Source organism: Oncorhynchus kisutch, unplaced genomic scaffold (genome assembly GCF_002021735.2).
Source record: "Oncorhynchus kisutch isolate 150728-3 unplaced genomic scaffold, Okis_V2 scaffold1218, whole genome shotgun sequence".
NCBI classification, from domain to species: Eukaryota; Metazoa; Chordata; class Actinopteri; order Salmoniformes; family Salmonidae; genus Oncorhynchus; species Oncorhynchus kisutch.
The window spans coordinates 51,307-73,652 of record NW_022263163.1 but is presented as its reverse complement, the minus strand read 5'-3'; the positions used below and the strand labels follow the sequence as shown (position 1 = coordinate 73,652).

The following is a 22,346-nucleotide window of genomic DNA, read 5'->3' as shown; positions in this document are numbered from 1 at the left end:
AAGGAGATCCATTACGTTCACCCCCCCCCCCTCCAAACACACAGAGAAATGACAGTTATTAATTATTAGTATTTTAATTCAAAAAACAATCTACAAAATACAGACCCATACATGTACAGCCGCACAGAGCTGGGTCTACAATCTCATTTCCATTCCTAGAGATTGTGTGTGTGTGTGTGTGTGTGTGTACAAGGGGTGGTTCCCAATACCACTCTTTAATAATGGCCTATCAAATACAGTCAAACAATTAATTGAAACACACACTCACAAGCACGCACACAACCTCACAGTAGGATTTATGAATGAATCCTCTCTCAGTCACACAGAGACATAGTGTCTGTTAATAATCATGTTACTCATTCATAATGACCAGTCTCCCAAACACACACAGTACCATGCTGCCCCCTGGAGGCCACAGAGGGAAAGGCATCCTGACTCACTGGAACTCACTGTGGGGGTGTGTCCCCCAAACGGCCCTATTTACATACAGATAACTGCCTAAAGTTACCTGTAGGTTTTGTCTGTTTGTCTTAGATGAGTGTGCTTATGTGTGTGTGAGTGCACCTGTGTGTCTGTGTGTGCCTGGGTGTGTGTGTGTGTCTGTGTGTGTGTCTGTGTGTTTGAGTGCACCTGTGTGTGTGTGTGTGTGTGTTTGAGTGCACCTGTGTGTGTGTGTGTCTGAGTATACCTGTGTGTGTGAGTGCACCTGTGTGTGTGTGTGTCTGAGTATACCTGTGTGTGTGTCTGAGTATACCTGTGTGTGTGTCTGTGTGTTTGAGTGCACCTGTGTGTGTGTGTGTGAGTGCACCTGTGTGTGTGTGTGTCTGTGTGTTTGAGTGCACCTGTGTGTGTGTGTGAGTGCACCTGTGTGTGTGTCTGAGTATACCTGTGGTGTGTGTGTCTGAGTATACCTGTGTGTGTGTCTGAGTATACCTGTGTGTGTGTCTGTGTGTGTGAGTGCACCTGTGTGTGTGTGTGTGAGTGCACCTGTGTGTGTGTGTGTCTGAGTATACCTGTGTGTGTGTCTGTATGTTTGAGTGCACCTGTGTGTGTGTGTGTGTGTGTGTGTGTGTGTGTGTGAGTGCACTGTGTGTGTGTGTGTGTGTGTGTGAGTGCACCTGTGTGTGTGTGTGTGTGTGTGTGTTTGATAAAGTGCCTTAAAGACAGCAGGTTCATCCAGGTCCCAGTAAACAGTATCTCTCTCTAACTCACAGTATCTCTGATTGATCTCCTATAGGGCCCTATGGGGCCTGGTCAAAGGCAGGGTACAACCTACTCACTATACGTCTCTCATCTCTGTCCAGTTATATCTCCTCGTCACATTGCCCTTGGTGGGAATTTCTACTGTTGTCCCTAACCACAGATCTAGGATCAGATCACCTAGCCCCAACAATAACTTTAACTGGTAGGGGGATGCAACTAATGTCTGACCCAGAATCAGTGCCTCGGGGCAACTTTAGTACCTTTGTCTGTAAGCATGTGATGGCTTTATAGCCATGTTGTTATGGCATTATAACCTGTTATGCAGCATCCCTTATAGGCAGGAATAGGACCCTATGTCACCCAATGCCACTCACAAATGTCTCTGAGATGATGACGTGAGATTCATAAGATTCTAGTTATAGCACTGATCTCCCGTTATAGTAATAAGCATCACCTATGAACAGGAATAGCACTGACCTGTCACAGTAATAAGCATCACCTATGAACAGGAATAGCACTGACCTATCACAGTAATAAGCATCACCTATGAACAGGAATAGCACTGACCTGTCACAGTAATAAGCATCACCTATGAACAGGAATAGCACTGACCTATCACAGTAATAAGCATCACCTATGAACAGGAATAGCACTGACCTGTCACAGTACATGACCATTTGAGTCATTTACGCTCTCTTATCCAGAGCCATTAGGGTGAAGTGTCTTCCCTTCTCGAGGGCACAACAACAGATGTGTTACCTAGTCAGCTCGGGGATTCGACACGGCAACCTTTCGGGTTAATGGCCCGACGCTCTTAACCGCGAGGCTCCCTGCCGCTGTTACAGTGTTATGAACAGGAAGAGGGCCCGTTGTCACCGTCACCCCCCGATGTGACAGTCTCTGAGATGGTTTCAGTTAGAACCACAATGTGGTAGTGATTTACAGTCATACCTGTAATACATTATAGTAATACATACTACTACAGCTACTACATACTACTAGTAATACATACTACTACACTGCTAGTAATACATACTACTACAGCTACTACATACTACTAGTAATACATACATACTACTGCCGCTAGTAATACATACTCCTACAGCTAGTAATACATACTACTGCCGCTAGTAATACATACTACTACAGCTACTACATACTACTAGTAATACATACTACTACCGCTAGTAATACATACTACTACAGCTACTACATACTACTACACTGCTAGTAATACATACTACTACACTGCTAGTAATACATACTACTACAGCTACTACATACTACTAGTAATACATACTACTGCCGCTAGTAATACATACTACTGCCGCTAGTAATACATACTACTGCCGCTAGTAATACATACTACTGCCGCTAGTAATACATACTACTACAGCTAGTAATACATACTACTGCCGCTAGTAATACATACTACTACAGCTACTACATACTACTAGTAATACATACTACTACCGCTAGTAATACATACTACTGCCGCTAGTAATACATACTACTACAGCTACTACATACTACTAGTAATACATACTACTGCCGCTAGTAATACATACTACTGCCGCTAGTAATACATACTACTACAGCTAGTAATACATACTACTACAACTAGTTAACTGCTAGTAATACATACTGCTACAGCTGGTACACTGCTAGTAATACATACTACTATACACCGCTAGTAATACATACTACTATAACTAGTACACTGCTTGTAATACATACTACTACAGCTGGTACACTGTTAGTAATACATACTACTACAGCTGGTACACTGTTAGTAATACATACTACTACAGCTGGTACACTGCTAGTAATACATACTACTACAGCTGGTACACCGCTAGTAATACATACTACTACAGCTAGTACACCGCTAGTAATACATACTACTATAACTAGTACACCGCTAGTAATACATACTACTACAGCTAGTACACCGCTAGTAATACATAATACTACAGCTAGTAATACATACTACTATAACTAGTACACCGCTAGTAATACATACTACTATAACTAGTATACCGCTAGTAATACATACTACTATAACTAGTACACTGCTTGTAATACATACTACTACAGCTGGTACACTGTTAGTAATACATACTACTACAGCTGGTACACTGTTAGTAATACATACTACTACAGCTGGTACACTGCTAGTAATACATACTACTACAGCTGGTACACCGCTAGTAATACATACTACTACAGCTAGTACACCGCTAGTAATACATACTACTATTACTAGTACACCGCTAGTAATACATACTACTATAACTAGTATACCGCTAGTAATACATAATACTACAGCTAGTAATACATACTACTATAACTAGTACACCGCTAGTAATACATACTACTATAACTAGTATACCGCTAGTAATACATACTACTATAACTAGTATACCGCTAGTAATACATACTACTATAACTAGTATACCGCTAGTAATACTAGTAATACATGAGGACTGGTGTGGTGTGGTATGGAACAGGGTTGGGTGATACATGATGATGGTGGTGGAAGGCTACAGTATAAACACATCAACACCATTTAGGGAGTGAACTCAGGTAGCACTATGTTCCCTACGTAGTGCACTACTTCTGACCAGAGCTACATGTTAAGTGCACTACAGATTAAGGGTCATAAGTAATGCACTACATAGGGAATAGTGTATGATTTGAGGCGCAGCCCCCATTGAGAATGGCACGATTGATGATGACAGACATGAAGATGATGTCACAGCAGGGTTTGACTGGTGTTGCTATGACAACTCTTCCTGTGGACAAGGTGATGGTGCAGGTGCAGGTGTAGGCAGTTCCTTCTTAGTCTTTTCCCCGGGTGATTGGTTGATTTCCAGAGCAGGTGAAAGAGGGCCGGGTAGGATAGCATAGCAGACATTCCATCCCTACAACCACCTCTCTGTGTGATTGGACAGCTCAGGGCCATGGGGGGGGTGTGGCACCGTGGCAGTGACAGGGGATTGGTTGATTTCCAGAGCAGGTTAAAGAGGGCCGGGTAGGATAGCATAGCAGACATTCCATCCCTACATCCACCTCTCTGTGTGATTGGACAGCTCAGGGCCATGGGGGGGGGGGGGGGGGGGGGGGGGGGGGGGGGGGTGGCACTGTGGCAGTGACAGGGGATTGGTTGACGTTTGCAGGGGACAGGGGGTTAGAGGGTAAAGGTCGTAGGTCATGGAGCGTGCTCAGGAGATGATGACGATGCCGAAGTTGTTCTTGAGCTGCTCTAGGAAGATGAAGGTGAGCACCGTGTGAGGAATCAGACGGATCCCTGCAGGAACAAGACCCTGCAACCCCATTGGACAGTTAGTTAGCATTCTGACACGTCACTGGACAGTCAGTCAAGACCTAGCCAACATTGTTACATGTGAATGAACATTGGGCACTTAGTCAAGACCCTGACACGGGATTGGACAGTTGGTCTACATGCTGACGTGATTGGACAGTAGGTTAAGACCTTGCAATGCAATTGGGCAGTTAATTAACTTTCTTGCAACTGCATTGGACAGTTAGTCAAGACCTTTACACAGGGATGGACAGTTGTTTACAACCTTGGCATCCTATTGGACAGGCTTGGACCATATGTTTAGGCCCTGACACTGGATGGGACAGTCAGCCAATACCCTTCCATCTGGTTTGGTAAATTACTCAAGACCCTGATGTGTAAATGGCCAGAGAAGTACTTTACCCAGGATTCACCTTAGCCTTCATATATATACGTTAAGATAAGACCCAGCCTTCATATATATGTTAAGGTAAGACCCAGCCTTCATATACATGTTAAGGTAAGACCCAGCCTTCATATATATATATATGTTAAGGTAAGACCCAGCCTTCATATACATGTTAAGGTAAGACCCAGCCTTCATATACATGTTAAGGTAAGACCCAGCCTTCATATATATATGTTAAGGTAAGACCCAGCCTTCATATACATGTTAAGGTAAAACCCAGCCTTCATATATATGTTAAGACCCAGCCTTCATATACATGTTAAGGTAAGACCCAGCCTTCATATATATGTTAAGGTAAGACCCAGCCTTCATATACATGTTAAGGTAAGACCCAGCCTTCATATACATGTTAAGGTAAGACCCAGCCTTCACATATATATGTTAAGGTAAGACCCAGCCTTCATATATACATGTTAAGGTAAGACCCAGCCTTCATATATACATGTTAAGGTAAGACCCAGCCTTCATATATATGTTAAGGTAAGACCCAGCCTTCACATATATATGTTAAGGTAAGACCCAGCCTTCATATACATGTTAAGGTAAGACCCAGCCTTCATATATACATGTTAAGGTAAGACCCAGCCTTCATATATATGTTAAGGTAAGACCCAGCCTTCATATATATATGTTAAGGTAAGACCCAGCCTTCATATATACATGTTAAGGTAAGACCCAGCCTTCATATATACATGTTAAGGTAAGACCCAGCCTTCATATATACATGTTAAGGTAAGACCCAGCCTTCATATATACATGTTAAGGTAAGACCCATCCTTCATATATACATGTTAAGGTAAGACCCAGCCTTCATATATATATGTTAAGGTAAGACCCAGCCTTCATATATACATGTTAAGGTAAGACCCAGCCTTCATATATACATGTTAAGGTAAGACCCAGCCTTCATATATACATGTTAAGGTAAGACCCAGCCTTCATATATACATGTTAAGGTAAGACCCAGCCTTCATATATATGTTAAGGTAAGACCCAGCCTTCATATATACATGTTAAGGTAAGACCCAGCCTTCATATATACATGTTAAGGTAAGACCCAGCCTTCATATATACATGTTAAGGTAAGACCCAGCCTTCATATATACATGTTAAGGTAAGACCCAGCCTTCATATATATGTTAAGGTAAGACCCAGGATTACAAGATCAGTTAGAAACTCTTGTCTCTGTCAGAAAGAGAGTCACACCGAGCGAAGGTTATTAGGCTGGTCTGCTAGATGGGTTTCTGGGACTGCCAGTGTGTGTGTGTGTGTTTGTGTCTGTGTGTGTGTCTCACCTTGTAGAAGGCCATGGGTCCTTCTTTAGCCGTCACTCTCAGACAGTGTATCACACCCTGAAACACACAGTTACATGGTGAGAGAGTTGGATGAAGGGAAGAAAACAGGGTTTTAAAGAGGGATGGATGGAGAGATGAAAGAGAGAGGGGTGATGGAGAGATGAGAAAGGGGTGATGGAGAGATGAAAGAGAGAGGGATGGATGGAGAGATGAGAGAGAGTGATGGATGGAGAGATGAAAGAGAGGGATGGATGGAGAGATGAAAGAGAGAGGGATGGAGAGATGAGAAAGGGGTGATGGAGAGATGAAAGAGAGAGGGATGGATGGAGAGATGAGAGAGAGTGATGGATGGAGAGATGAAGAGAGGGATGGATGGAGAGATGAAGAGAGAGGGATGGATGGAGAGATGAAAGAGAGAGGGATGGATGGAGAGATGAAAGAGAGAGGGATGGATGGAGAGATGAAAGAGAGAGGGATGGATGGAGAGATGAAAGAGAGAGGGATGGATGGAGAGATGAAAGAGAGAGGGATGGATGGAGAGATGAAAGAGAGAGGGATGGATGGAGAGATGAAAGAGAGAGGGATGGATGGAGAGATGAAAGAGAGAGGGATGGATGGAGAGATGAAAGAGAGAGGGATGGATGGAGAGATGAAAGAGAGAGGGATGGATGGAGAGATGAAAGAGAGAGGGATGGATGGAGAGATGAAAGAGAGAGGGATGGATGGAGAGATGAAAGAGAGAGGGATGGATGGAGAGATGAAAGAGAGAGGGATGGATGGAGAGATGCGAATGAGAGGGATGGATGGAGAGATGCGAATGAGAGGGATGGATGGAGAGATGCGAATGAGAGGGATGGATGGAGAGATGAAAGAGAGAGGGATGGATGGAGAGATGCGAACGCGAGGGATGGATGGAGAGAAGCGAACGAGAGGGATGGATGGAGAGAAGCGAACGAGAGGGATGGATGGAGAGATGCGAACGAGAGGGATGGATGGAGAGATGAAAGAGAGAGGGAAGGATGGAGAGATGGAAGAGAGGGATGGATGGAGAGATGGAAGAGAGGGATGGATAGAGATGAAAGAGGGATGGAGAGATGAAAGAGAGAGGGATGGATGCAGAGATGAAAGAGAGGGGGATGGATGCAGAGATGAGAGAGGGGGATGGATGGAGAGATGAGAGAGAGAGGGATGGATGGAGAGATGAAAAAGAAGGATGGATGGAGAGATGGAAAAGAGAGGGATGGATGGAGAGATGAAAGAGAGGGATGGATAGAGAGATGGAAGAGAGGGATGGATGGAGAGATGAAATTGAGAGGGATGGATGCAGAGATGAGAGAGAGGGATGGATGCAGAGATGAAAAAGAAGGATGGATGGAGAGATGAAAAGAAGGATGGATGGAGAGATGAAAGAGAGAGGGATGGATGGAGAGATGAAAGAGAGAGGGATGGATGCAGAGATGAAAGAGAGAGGGCTGGATGGAGAGATGAAAGAGAGAGGGATGGATGCAGAGATGAAAGAGAGAGGGATAGATGGAGAGATGAAAGAGAGAGGGATGGATGGAGAGATGAAAGAGAGAGGGATGGATGGAGTAACTTACTGAGTATTCTCCTTTAGAGTTCATCAACCTGGTCTTCATCACATCTAGAGGCTGACACAGGAACGTAGCACAGCCTCCCTACAGACAGACAGACACAGACAGAGACATATCATTTGTTTTCTTTGAGTTACTGTATCAATGAACAATGTCATTGTTATCATATCACATTCTATCCAACCAGCACTCTGCACTATTTTAACCAATAAGAAGCCCGGTTACTCACAGCAATGAAGCTGGACAGGAAGTGTGTGAGGATGTTATCTCCCATGAAGCCTGAAGACAGCACCAGCTGTTTAGCCTGGTCATAACATGCCAACTACAGAGAGAGGAGGGGGGAGAGAGAGGGGAGATAAGGAGAGAAAAAGAGAGAGAGAGGAGGGTGAGATGGAGAGAGAGGAGGGTGAGATGGAGAGAGAGGAGGGTGAGATGGAGAGAGAGGAGGGTGAGATGGAGAGAGAGGAGGGTGAGATGGACAGAGGAGGGTGAGATGGACAGAGGAGGGTGAGATGGACTACAAATCAATAGATAAAGAGGAGACCTAAAAAACAACCAACTAGTGTCTCTCTCCTAATCTATACAATCTACTGATATACATAACGCTATTCAACTTCATTTCCCAGGGTGCTGTGCGGTCGTACCTGTCCTACGGTGACCAGAGCTCCTCTGCTGGAGGCCATGGTGGCTCCTGAGAACAACTTCCTCACCCCCTCTAAAAACACAGGTCAGACGGGAGGGGGTCACACAGAGGGGGGGGGGGGGGGGGGGGGGGGGGGGGTAATGAGCAGGAAGCAGCAGAAAACAAACTTGATTTTTTTAAAGAAAAGCTTTCTATCGTTCTATTGTTTATCAAATGTTTTGCATTGGAGTGATAGTGTGTGTGGCCACCTCTCTAAACTCATAACGGGTCTCTTGCCATTTCATCTTTTTGAGTACAAATCACACATTCCTACCTTCTCTGAAGACCCTGAAGAGACCGTCCACAGCATGTTTGTAGCTGAGAGACAGCGAGAGAGAGAGAGAGAGAGAGACAGAGAGACAGAGAGAGAGAGAGAGAGAGAGAGACAGAGAGACAGAGAGACAGAGAGACAGAGAGACAGAGAGACAGAGAGACAGAGAGACAGAGAGACAGAGAGAGAGAGGGAGAGGCACAGTGTTAGACATTGTCAGATCAACAACATGTCATGTGGTCTAAATGGTCAGGAACACTCACTTTCTCCTCAGCTCTGGGGGAAGTTTAACATCATTCTGCATCCTGAGGAGCAAAACCAGTGTATTAGTTAAAACATTACATTAATATAGATCATACAACCTAACTATAACTATTGAATAACTATCATAAAATGCAAGAGAGCTGTGTGTGTTAACAAGGTGTTTCTCTGACCTGACGTTCACCATGTCTGCAGGAGTACCAATGAACCCGCCGGTAAAACCTAGACGCATGACAGAGATTAGTGTGGAATTATTATTAGAAAATAACTACGATTTTACCAACTGGGGACATTTTGTTTGTCCCCACAAGGTCAAATGCCATTTCTAGGGGTTTAGGGTTGAAGGTAAACATTAGTGTTAGAATTAAGCTAGAGTTCGTTTTAGGGATAAGGTTAGGGAAAATAGGATTCTGAATGGGACTGAATTGTGTGTCCCCACAAGGTTGGCTGTACAAGACTGTGTGTGTGAGCATTACCCTCAGACCGTGTGTGTGTGTGTGAGAGCGCATTACCCTCAGACTGTGTGTGTGTGTGTGTGTGTGAGCATTACCCTCAGACTGTGTGTGAGCATTACCCTCGGACTGTGTGTGTGAGCATTACCCTCGGACTGTGTGTGTGTGTGTGAGCATTACCCTCAGACTGTGTGTGTGCGCGCATTACCCTCAGACTGTGTGTGTGAGCATTACCCTCAGACTGTGTATATGTGTGAGAGAGCATTACTCTCAGACTGTGTGTATGTGTGAGAGAGCATTACTCTCAGACTGTGTGTGTGTGTGAGCATTACCCTCAGACTGTTTCACAGCGTGTGTTCAGCATACATGCGTGGTTTAGCAAGCCTGTGTCTGTGTGTGTCTGTGTGTGTCTGTGTGTCTGTGTGTGTGTGTCCCTACCTCCAAAGGCCCCCAGCAGCACCTTCTGGTAGAAAGGCATGGGCCCCTGGTTACTGCTGCTCAACATGTCTCTGACTGTCTCATAGATAGCAAACCTCGTTAGAGAATAGGACATCTAGAGGGAGGGAGGGAGGGAGGGAGGGTAGTAGAGGGAGGGAGGGAGGGTAGTAGAGGGTGGGAGGGAGGGTAGTAGAGGGGAGGGAGGGAGGGAGGGTAGTAGAGGGAGGGAGGGAGGGTAGTAGAGGGAGGGAGGGTAGTAGAGGGAGGGAGGGAGGGTAGTAGAGGGAGGGGAGGGAGGGTAAGTAGAGGGAGGGAGGGTAGTAGAGGGAGGGAGGGAGGGAGGGTAGTAGAGGGAGGGAGGGAGGATAGTAGAGGGAGGGAGGGAGGGTAGTAGAGGGAGGGAGGGAGGGTAGTAGAGGGAGGGAGGGAGGGTAGTAGAGGGAGGGAGGGAGGATAGTAGAGGGCAGAGGAGAGAAAAAAAAGTACAACAAATTGAAAAAAAGAGCGATGTGTAGCTTTCCTACTGACATTCTAGTTGTGTCATAGCTTCAATCCACCACTAACTGACACTGTCACAAACAGGAAACAGCTCCTCTCCAGAGAGAGATGTCAGTAGAGGCGTTAACAGGACGTTTCAGCACCCCAACCAGTTTTCCTTAGGCACAGATCTAGGATCAGCTATCCCTCCCTCAATCCCAACCTTAACCATTAGAGGGGAAAATGCTAAACAGACCAAAGATCAGTGTCTAAGGGCAACTTCACCCTACACCAGTTTCCTCACAGTGTGTTACCATGGTAACCAACTGACATGCTTACTACTGGTCTATCTTCATATAGAGAATTTCCTCTGATGCAATACTGTCAGAGGGGTTACTAACTTCCACTCGGCCAATGAAACAAACTGGATCCAGGTGAGGCATTGGGGCGGTAGGTCGCCTAGTGGTTAGAGCGTTGGACTAGTGACCGAAAGGTTGCAAGATCGAATCCCCGAGCTGACAAGGTAAAAATCTGTCGTTCTGCCCTGAACAGGCAGTTAACCCACTATTCCTAGGCCGTCATTGTAAATAAGAATTTGTTCTTAACTGACTTGCCTAGTTAAATAAAAAGGTCAAAAAGGTTCTATATACCTATCTCTGGAATAGAATACTGATCCTTCTGCCTGGAACACTCAGGTTCTATATACCTATCTATGGAATAGAATACTGATCCTTCTGCCTGGAACACTCAGGTTCTATATACCTATCTATGGAATAGAATACTGATCCTTCTGCCTGGAACACTCAGGTTCTATATACCTATCTATGGAATAGAATACTGATCCTTCTGCCTGGAACACTCAGGTTCTATATACCTATCTCTGGAATAAAATACTGATCCTTCTGCCTGGAACACTCAGGTTCTATATACCTATACTCAGGTTCTATATACCTATCTCTGGAATAGAATACTGATCCTTCTGCCTGGAACACTCAGGTTCTATATACCTATCTCTGGAATAGAATACTGATCCTTCTGCCTGGAACACTCAGGTTCTATATACCCATCTCTGGAATAGAATACTGGTCCTTCTGCCTGGAACACTCAGGTTCTTTCTACATATCTCTGGAACAGATGGAACTATCATTACAGGATTATACCCATTCTCTCTCTAACACACACCTTCTCCTTATCCCTCACCCCCCCTCTCTAACACACACCCTCTCCTCCCCCCCTCTCCTTCTCCCCACCCCCCTCTACCACACACCCTCTCCTTCTCCCCACCCCCCCCCCCCTCTACCACACACCCTCTCCTTCTCCCCACCCCCCCTCTACCACACACCCTCTCCTTCTCCCCACCCCCCTCTCTACCACACACCCTCTCCTTCTCCCCACCCCCCTCTACCACACACCCTCTCCTTCTCCCCACCCCCCTCTACCACACACCCTCTCCTTCTCCCCACCCCCCCTCTACCACACACCCTCTCCTTCTCCCCACCCCCCCTCTACCACACACCCTCTCCTTCTCCCCACCCCCCCCTCTACCACACACCCTCTCCTTCTCCCCACCCCCCCTCTACCACACACCCTCTCCTTCTCCCCCCTCTCTACCACACACCCTCTCCTTCTCCCCCCTCTCTACCACACACCCTCTCCTTCTCCCCCCTCTCTACCACACACCCTCTCCTTCTCCCCCCTCTCTACCACACACCCTCTCCTTCTCCCCCCTCTCTAACACACACCTCTCCTCCCCCCCCTCTCCTTCTCCCCACCCCCCTCTACCACACACCCTCTCCTTCTCCCCACCCCCCCCCTCTACCACACACCCTCTCCTTCTCCCCACCCCCCCCCTCTACCACACACCCTCTCCTTCTCCCCCCCCCCCCCTCTACCACACACCCTCTCCTTCTCCCACCCCCCCTCTACCACACACCCTCTCCTTCTCCCCACCCCCCCTCTACCACACACCCTCTCCTTCTCCCCACCCCCCTCTACCACACACCCTCTCCTTCTCCCCACCCCCCCCTCTACCACACACCCTCTCCTTCTCCCCACCCCCCCCCCTCTACCACACACCCTCTCCTTCTCCCCACCCCCCCCCTCTACCACACACCCTCTCCTTCTCCCCCCTCTCTACCACACACCCCTCTCCTTCTCCCCCCTCTCTACCACACACCCTCTCCTTCTCCCCCCTCTCTACCACACACCCTCTCCTTCTCCCCCCTCTCTACCACACACCCTCTCCTTCTCCCCCTCTCTACCACACACCCTCTCCTTCTCCCCCCTCTCTACCACACACCCTCTCCTTCTCCCCCCTCTCTACCACACACCCTCTCCATCCTCCTACCTGTCTGCAGAGTGATGCGCTGAGTCCGTTGTACAGAGCCAGAGCTCCATCGTTCTTCACTACCTGCATGGCCATGCTCACCATCCCCATCTTCCCCTTCTGCTGGGTCTGCAGGTGGACCTACGCATGCACACACACACACACACAATCACTATTTCATCATCTTCATCATTACAAATACAATCAATATACTGTATCTTCATCATCATTACCATTATCACAGTCAGTCATCAGTGTGGATATTTCTTAGTGACTGTGGAACTGTCTCTCTCGCTCAGACAGACAGAGACACACACTAGCGTGACAGACAGACAGACAGAGTTTGTCTGTCATGCTGCTGTCTGAGTGTTTATAGTAGTTACTGCCTATAGAGATAGTAGTACCATGTAGTAGTACCATGTAGTAGTTACTGCCTATAGAGATAGTAGTACCATGTAGTGGTACTACAGTGGAGATAGTAGTATAATGTAGTAGTAGTGAGTCAGTGGAGATCGTAGTACATGTAGTAGTAGTGAGTCAGTGGAGATAGTGAGTCAGTGGAGATAGCTGTAGATATGGGGTTGTGACAGTTGTAGTGGTAGCAGTAGTTGTGAGTCAGTGGAGATAGCTGTAGATATGGGGTTGTGACAGTTGTAGTGGTAGCAGTAGTTGTGAGTCAGTGGAGATAGCTGTAGATATGGGGTTGTGACAGTTGTAGTGGTAGCAGTAGTAGTGAGTCAGTGGAGGTAGTGAGTCAGTGGAGATAGCTGTAGATATGGGGTTGTGCCAGTTGTAGTGGTAGCAGTAGTTGTGAGTCAGTGGAGATAGCTGTAGATATGGGGTTGTGACAGTTGTAGTGGTAGCAGTAGTAGTGAGTCAGTGGAGACGTGTATTTACAGGGAACAGGGTTTTTGTAGGTAATTCTGACTTCCTTTGAACTCCCTCCTTCCTTATGTCTCTCTGACAGTGTAATGTATTGTTCTTCTCAGAGGGCTTTTTATCGACTGGGCTCTGCTCCAAGTGTGGCCTCCAGCCGGCCAATCACGTCTCTCGCTCCCACCGGCTAATCAGAACTCTGAGCTCAAAGGCCGCCGAGGCCTCCAACTATGGAACACAAACTCTCTCTCTCTCCCTCCCTCCCTCCCTCTCCCCTGGTGTGAGTAGATAATAATTCACACCCTGAGTAGAGACACAGATAGCTGGTTGTTCCAGATAGCTGGTTGCTACAGGACCTGGCTGGTACTCAACAATCTCAACAGTGCAATGAGTGAACGAATGACTGAACCAACTAATAAAACAAAAGTGCATGAATGACCGAAGGAATGAACAAACAAAATAACTAATTCATTAAATAACTAACAAATAAGTGAGTGAGTTTGCTGACTATCTCTGATGACTAGAGAAGATAGTCAGAATAGAGTATCTCCTCTAATGACACTGAAAGTCAAAAATGCAGAGCTGGGGCCTTTTCACAAAAAGAGAAAGTCAACATTTAACCTCTAACCTCCAGCTAGTCCTGAGTCACATCACCAACACACTGTTCCATTGTTACAGTCATGACTCAATAGATTCTAATAATGATAGGAAGACAATGTCATAACTTAGATGTGGGTGTTAAGTTGTTTCAAGTTACACACACACACACGTGAGATCCTGATCCTCCCCTCAGGGTGTTACTAGGGCAACTGACTTCATGCCAGACTAAACAGGCGTAGTAACAACAGTGTGTTGTTGGAACTAGGTCAGAGAGGAGAGGCACGGCTAGCTTCAGGAGAAGAGGAGAAGCTAGGCAAGGCTAGCTTCACTAGGTCAGAGAGGAGAGGCACGGCTAGCTTCACTAGGTCAGAGAGGAGAGGCACGGCTAGCTTCCCTAGGTCAGAGAGGAGAGGCACGGCTAGCTTCACTAGGTCAGAGAGGCGAGGCACGGCTAGCTTCACTGGGTCAGAGAGGAGAGACACGGCTAGCTTCACTAGGTCAGAGAGGAGAGGCACGGCTAGCTTCACTAGGTCAGAGAGGAGAGGCACGGCTAGCTTCACTAGGTCAGAGAGGAGAGGCACGGCTAGCTTCACTAGGTCAGAGAGGAGGCACGGCTAGCTTCACTAGGTCAGAGAGGCACGGCTAGCTTCACTAGGTCAGAGAGGAGAGGCACGGCTAGCTTCACTAGGTCAGAGAGGAGAGGCACGGCTAGCTTCACTAGGTCAGAGAGGAGAGGCACGGCTAGCTTCACTAGGTCAGAGAGGCGAGGCACGGCTAGCTTCACTAGGTCAGAGAGGAGAGGCACGGCTAGCTTCACTAGGTCAGAGAGGCGAGGCACGGCTAGCTTCACTAGGTCAGAGAGGCGAGGCACGGCTAGCTTCACTAGGTCAGAGAGGCGAGGCACGGCTAGCTTCACTAGGTCAGAGAGGAGAGGCACGGCTAGCTTCACTAGGTCAGAGAGGAGAGGCACGGCTAGCTTCACTAGGTCAGAGAGGCGAGGCACGGCTAGCTTCACTAGGTCAGAGAGGAGAGGCACGGCTAGCTTCACTAGGTCAGAGAGGAGAGGCACGGCTAGCTTCACTAGGTCAGAGAGGAGAGGCACGGCTAGCTTCACTAGGTCAGAGAGGAGAGGCACGGCTAGCTTCACTAGGTCAGAGAGGCGAGGCACGGCTAGCTTCACTAGGTCAGAGAGGAGAGGCACGGCTAGCTTCACTAGGTCAGAGAGGAGAGGCACGGCTAGCTTCCCTAGGTCAGAGAGGAGAGGCACGGCTAGCTTCACTAGGTCAGAGAGGCGAGGCACGGCTAGCTTCACTAGGTCAGAGAGGAGAGACACGGCTAGCTTCACTAGGTCAGAGAGGAGAGGCACGGCTAGCTTCACTAGGTCAGAGAGGAGAGGCACGGCTAGCTTCACTAGGTCAGAGAGGAGGCACGGCTAGCTTCACTAGGTCAGAGAGGAGAGGCACGGCTAGCTTCACTAGGTCAGAGAGGAGAGGCACGGCTAGCTTCACTAGGTCAGAGAGGAGAGGCACGGCTAGCTTCACTAGGTCAGAGAGGCGAGGCACGGCTAGCTTCACTAGGTCAGAGAGGCGAGGCACGGCTAGCTTCACTAGGTCAGAGAGGCGAGGCACGGCTAGCTTCACTAGGTCAGAGAGGCGAGGCACGGCTAGCTTCACTAGGTCAGAGAGGCGAGGCACGGCTAGCTTCACTAGGTCAGAGAGGAGAGGCACGGCTAGCTTCACTAGGTCAGAGAGGAGAGGCACGGCTAGCTTCACTAGGTCAGAGAGGAGAGGCACGGCTAGCTTCACTAGGTCAGAGAGGCGAGGCACGGCTAGCTTCACTAGGTCAGAGAGGCGAGGCACGGCTAGCTTCACTAGGTCAGAGAGGCGAGGCACGGCTAGCTTCACTAGGTCAGAGAGGCGAGGCACGGCTAGCTTCACTAGGTCAGAGAGGCGAGGCACGGCTAGCTTCACTAGGTCAGAGAGGCGAGGCACGGCTAGCTTCACTAGGTCAGAGAGGAGAGGCACGGCTAGCTTCACTAGGTCAGAGAGGCGAGGCACGGCTAGCTTCACTAGGTCAGAGAGGAGAGGCACGGCTAGCTTCACTAGGTCAGAGAGGAGAGGCACGGCTAGCTTCACTAGGTCAGAGGAGAGGCACGGCTAGCTTCACTAGGTCAGAGGCGAGGCACGGCTAGCTTCACTAGGTCAGAGGAGAGGCACGGCTAGCTTCACTAGGTCAGAGAGGAGAGGCACGGCTAGCTTCACTAGGTCAGAGAGGCGAGGCACGGCTAGCTTCACTAGGTCAGAGAGGCGAGGCACGGCTAGCTTCACTAGGTCAGAGGAGAGGCACGGCTAGCTTCACTAGGTCAGAGGAGAGGCACGGCTAGCTTCACTAGGTCAGAGGAGAGGCACGGCTAGCTTCACTAGGTCAGAGGAGAGGCACGGCTAGCTTCACTAGGTCAGAGAGGAGAGGCACGGCTAGCTTCACTAGGTCAGAGAGGAGAGGCACGGCTAGCTTCACTAGGTCAGAGAGGCGAGGCACGGCTAGCTTCACTAGGTCAGAGAGGAGAGGCCTCCGCAGTGCACACACAGGTAGCTTACAGTTCTTCATCCTTCTCACCTCCGTCAGAGAGACGACAGGGAAGAAACCACCATTTATCTACCTCTAGGCTGCTATACATAGAATGACAAACCAAATAAATAGCCTAGTGTTTTTCATGGAATATTTGTGGTAATTAAATAGAATCTATTTAGAATTTATCAGAATACATTTTTCAGAAATAGTTTGAGGTCTGTGTATTCTCAAATTGAAAAAAAGTGAGGGAGCGCCGCTCTCCAGCACTCCAACCCAGGATGCTAGGCTAGGCATGGCTAGCTTCAGGAGAAGAGGAGAAGATAGGCTGGACATGGCTAGCTTCAGGAGAAGAGGGGAAGCTAGGCTGGACATGGCTAGCTTCAGGAGAAGAGGAGAAGCTAGGCCAGGCATGGCTAGCTTCAGGAGAAGAGGGGAAGCTAGGCTAGAGTCATATACAGTGGACAAAACATTAAGAACTCTTTCCATTAAATAGACTGACCGGGTGAATCTAGGATCCCCTATTGATACCACTTGTTAAATCCACATCAGTGTAGATGAAGGGAGGAGACATGTTAAAGCAGGCCTTGTAAGCCTTGAGGCAATCGAGACAGATTGTTTTATGTGTGCAGAGGGAGGACAAGACAAAACATTTGTGTCTTTGAACGGGGCGTGGTCGTAGGTTGTCGGTTTGTGTCAAAGGTGGTCAATTTCTGCCTGAACTCCATAGCCGTTGATAAGTGATAATTTACACTTTCACGTTGCGCGGTGTATTTCTGATAGGTTTTTAGAACTATGAAGATGTCCAGTGAAACCAGATATGAGATTTGTTGATAACACAACACTTGGATACACATTATGCAGAATGCTAATCAATAAAAACATTTGCTCGTTTCCAGCGGGTTATTTCATAGGGGATTGTCAGAGGCTCTCTCCTATTGTGACATCACCAACAGTTTGAGAATGAAGGCAACTAACATGGCGTCCGTTCTAAAGCCTGACCCAACTCTCTGAACAGATGGCTCTGGGCATGGCTAGCTTCAGAGGACCAATGCTTCCTACACATCGTGTTTGTCTTGTTCTGGCAGGTTTGTCAACTCTTGAGATCTCCCTGAGGATTATGCATCTCTCTCTCTCTCTCTGCACCAGCCTACAGGATAGACCAGGATGGGTGGATCTATTCTAGACATCCAGATGACCCTGGCCTGTACGTTCTCCATGACAACAGTAGATGACCCTGGCCTGTACATTCTCCATGACAACAGTAGATGACCCTGGCCTGTACATTCTCCATGACAACAGTAGATGACCCTGGCCTGTACATTCTCCATGACATTTGTGTTTGTGTATGGGTGTGTGTATGTGTGTGTGTGTGTGTGTGTGTGTGTGTGTGTGTGTGTGTGTGTGTGTGTGTGTGTGTGTGTGTGTGTGTGTGTGTGTGTGCTGTATGGGTGTGTGTGTGTGGGACTCTCCAGCAAAGTAATTATACACTTTTAGACTTTTCTAAGTAGGCGAGTTGAGACAGGCTGTCTAGGCTACACTATCAACTCCAAACACACACACCTCTGTCCAACACTAGCTCCACCCTCTACCCTCTGTCCAACACTAGCTCCTCCCACTACCCTCTGTCCAACACTAGCTCCACCCTCTACCCTCTGTCCAACACTAGCTCCTCCCACTACCCTCTGTCCAACACTAGCTCCACCCACTATCCTCAGTACAACACTAGCTCCTCCCACTACCCTCTGTACAAGACTAGCTCCACCCAGTGCCCTCTGTCCAACACTAGCTCCACCCTCTACCCTCTGTCCAACACTAGCTCCACCCACTACCCTCTGTCCAACACTAGCTCCACCCACTGCCCTCTGGCCAACACTAGCTCCACCCACTACCAACACTAGCACCACCCACTACCCTCTGTCCAACACTAGCTCCACCCACTACCCTCTGTCCAACACTAGCTCCACCCACTACCCTCTGTCCAACACTAGCTCCACCCACTACCCTCTGTCCAACACTAGCTCCACCCACTACCCTCTGTCCAACACTAGCTCCACCCACTGCCCTCTGTCCAACACTAGTTCCACCCACTACCCTCTGTCCAACACTAGCTCCACCCTCTACCCTCTGTCCAACACTAGCTCCTCCCACTACCCTCTGTCCAACACTAGCTCCACCCACTGCCCTCTTTCCAACACTAGCTCCTCCCACTACCCTCTGTCCAACACTAGCTCCACCCACTACCCTCTGTCCAACACTAGCTCCACCCACTGCCCTCTGTCCAACACTAGCTCCTCCCACTACCAATACAGATACAGCGATCGAAGGGAAAGCATCTGGAGCAGGGTTTGAACCAGCAACCCTGCAGTTACAGGCCGTCCTTGTGGACTACCACCTGTGCCATAAAGGCCCAGACCTCTTAGTACACTCAAACACAGAGACGCTACACACAGGAAGCCCCAGCTGCTTTAAGACTGCTAGTTAGTGCTGTAATTTCATACCACGTCTATATAATTATACTACACACTGACCTACTTGTATGCATCTGTCATCCTGTTTCCTGTTACACTATAGGACCACAACCACACTGTGCTGGCTCTGGTATTTTCCTTCACTTTCCAGGACGGTTCCAGAAACTATGCTGGATGCATTAACAGGCCAGTACAGTTCAGCTGGGACCTGCAGTGTTCATCAGGGGTGTTAATTAAGCCTACACACGCTATACCGCACACAGGCCTACTGTAGAGTTAGGATATGTCATTCTGTGTGTGCTATTCCTGACTTCAAGATGACCCTGGTGTGAACATGCTCAATGACAACAGTAGAGCATGTGGCTACTACTACTGTAATTTATCCGTAATATGAGACGGCTTTAACGCTACAGTTCGACTAGGCCCAACCCAGTTTACATTGCACCGTAACGGCGCGGTTAGCCGGTCAGTGAACTGGAGAGATCGCGCTTAACGAGGCCGATCACTGCTTCCCGTACCTCCGCGGGACACAGACATGTCACTAGGCTAGAGGAGAGAGAAAATGATTCTACAACTTTCATTTTCTGTCCTATTTTCTCCAATCATTAGCAGGGCGCGGTGTTCCGTTTGGATAGATCCCAGTAGCCCGTTTAGTCTTTTATAACACAGGATGAAATTAGGACAGTTGTTGTCCCTAGTCTCCCAGGTAAACAGCTGGCTGACTAGCGGGCCTGCAGCCTCCGTATGTCGGCTATAATCCTGCTAGGGGGTTCTAGGGTTCTCTCTCCACCACTTACTTTGATGAGGTCCAGAGGATGGGTGCAGCAGGCAGCCCCACAGGAGGCGAGCCCCCCAAAATACCACCGCGACATCCGTTTATCGCTCATATTTCCCCTCCTGTCTTTATATAGTCCTACTGCTCTTCGCTGAGTCCAATTCGATCCAGTCCAACAACGCAGCTGGCCAGAGCCAAGCTCCCTTTCCGCCTCGACACGCAAGCAGGTCGGCGCAGCAGTCTGTGCTTTCTGGTCCGCTCTCTCTCTCTCCGCGGGTCGAATGGAGGATAACCTCGTTAATCTTCAAATTTGCAGACGCCACCGACGGACTTTGGGTTCCGGTGCACGCATACACACGCAAACCACATCGTGCGTGTGTGTGTAGGCAATTTTACAGAACGCGTGATAGGAAATGGATCGAGCGAGAGACAAGAGGGGAGTCGCAGTGAGTGCACGCGCAGCCAATTGCCACCCCGGGCTGAGGAACTGCCTCCTAGGGCTCTAACTAGCCAGACTCAAAGGTCGCCGCTCGACAATTTATTTTCTGCAGGTTGTTTTTGCAAACGTCAAAACTGAAAAAGTCACCGGTTTGTCTAATCTACGCTAACAGAGAGGATGCCCGTTTTTCTTAAAGAGACAGTACACCCTCAAGTAGTCAGCTACCCAACCAGACACAGTGTACAAGTACTCTGTCGCTTTAAGGGAAACAATTCCCAACATTCTCCAGTGAAGAAACTTTCTTTTTCAACGGAGTCAAGCGGCGATACATCGTATCCGTGGTAACGAATGGTTAGATGAAACAATTTGAAACTGGTTACAAAGTTTCTATTCTACTGTTATTGTTTCCCGAACTCTCTGACGTTGCTTTTGACCGAGAGCTGTTCGTGTCATCCGTCACAGATGCAATAACATCCGCATTGACTGGAGCCAAAATGTAACCCTTCTATTTTTCAATGCAGTCGTCACTTGGCAGCCTGTTGGCGAGCGCTAGACAATACCTAGAGCCATTTCTCAGAAGGCTACTAAAACAACACATAACCATGTAAAAGTACAACTTCGACATCTTAAGTCAAACACTTCAACGTGTTTAAAAGCCACCGTTGTTCCAGAATTCCTCTATGTAAATGCTGACCTCGCGCCAGGAGGAGTTTGCCAGCTCGCCTCGCATTCCCCAGGACAAATACTCATCAGAACATCGTTAAAGAGTCACACAGAAGGTCACATGCCCTGTGTTTAAATATACACGTTATATTAGTTGTTATTGTGTGTGTGTGTGTGTGTGGCATAGAGGTGGTGGTACACGTTGACCCAATGTGTTTGTGTGCGCGCTCCTGACTTGGTCGGAATCTCTTCGCGCGCTGTAACATTCCTGTCTGGTGCAAAGAGTTCTTTTAAGCACTGGAACTTTGGTCACTGGTTCAAATGAACATGCTCGCCCTTCCACCCAGATACTTGTATTGAGGTCACAACAGTGACTAGCCTAAGCATATAGCATTTGATAGGCTAGTCCAGGTTCATTGAATTTAACATTGCTTAACTGTGTCTGACCTTTTCAACCAAAAAATGTCATTTACAAGCCTTTACTTCCCTGAACTTAGAACAACTCACTACGGAATGTGACCCTTAAAATCCCCATGCTGTTTCAGTAACTATGGAGACGCTTGTCCAGTAAGGGGATGCATCTCAATAGTCTGGCTTGGCTTCCTAACCTTTTCTGTCTCCTTTCCTTCATCTGTATAGAACATGAGATGACGTGACAAATGCCCATTAGCCATCCTTCACATTGCTATCTGTGTGTTATCCTATCTTGTATTTTGAAATGAGCACAAAGGCAAGCAGAGAGACAAGGAGAGTAAAGCCACTAGACTATTGAGATACACCCTCTCTCTCTCTGTGTGAAAGATGACTTTGTTTCTATGAAAAATACACCTCTACTGCCCCCTTGTGGATATATAGGGGAACTGTAGTTTGGTTTAGGTCTAGAGGCCTTCCCTGTAAATATGGTCACAGAAATAGTCAAAGTGTAAAAGTGGAATTGTCTTTGCCATTCTATGAGTTGATTGCTAATAGTAGTTCCACAACATGGCTGTTGTTCATTTCTCAGATATACCACAAATTCTTTATCCCTTTACACTTGTGTGTATAAGGTAGTAGTTTTGGAATTGTTAGCTAGATTACTCGTTGGTTATTACTGCATTGTCGGAACTAGAAGCAGAAGCATTTCACTACACTCGCATTAACATCTGCTAACCATGTGTATGTGACAAATAAAATTTGATTTGATT

General features: G+C 47.8%; 1 protein-coding gene across 4 annotated transcripts; it reads right to left on the bottom strand.

The window, feature by feature from the left end:
* Positions 1–1,048: 1,048 nt before the first annotated feature.
* Positions 1,049–22,346, bottom strand: LOC116365344 (mitochondrial dicarboxylate carrier-like). Of its 4 annotated transcripts, none has more exons than XR_004208090.1 (12): positions 20,083–22,346; positions 12,792–12,911; positions 9,968–10,082; positions 9,251–9,299; positions 9,080–9,121; positions 8,820–8,863; positions 8,508–8,578; positions 8,093–8,185; positions 7,870–7,947; positions 6,272–6,328; positions 1,748–4,529; positions 1,049–1,657 (listed from the first exon to the last, which is right to left on the bottom strand). XR_004208090.1 is itself a non-coding variant. In XM_031817969.1 (11 exons), exons 1-11 carry the CDS (start codon positions 20,170–20,172, stop codon positions 4,428–4,430), a joined length of 861 nt encoding a protein of 286 aa, XP_031673829.1. In that variant the 5' UTR covers positions 20,173–22,346; the 3' UTR covers positions 1,049–4,427. The 4 variants fall into 4 exon arrangements, 1 of the variants encoding a protein (XP_031673829.1); XR_004208089.1 differs by having other exon boundaries at positions 1,049–1,815; positions 1,861–4,529; XR_004208091.1 differs by having other exon boundaries at positions 1,049–1,770; positions 1,861–4,529.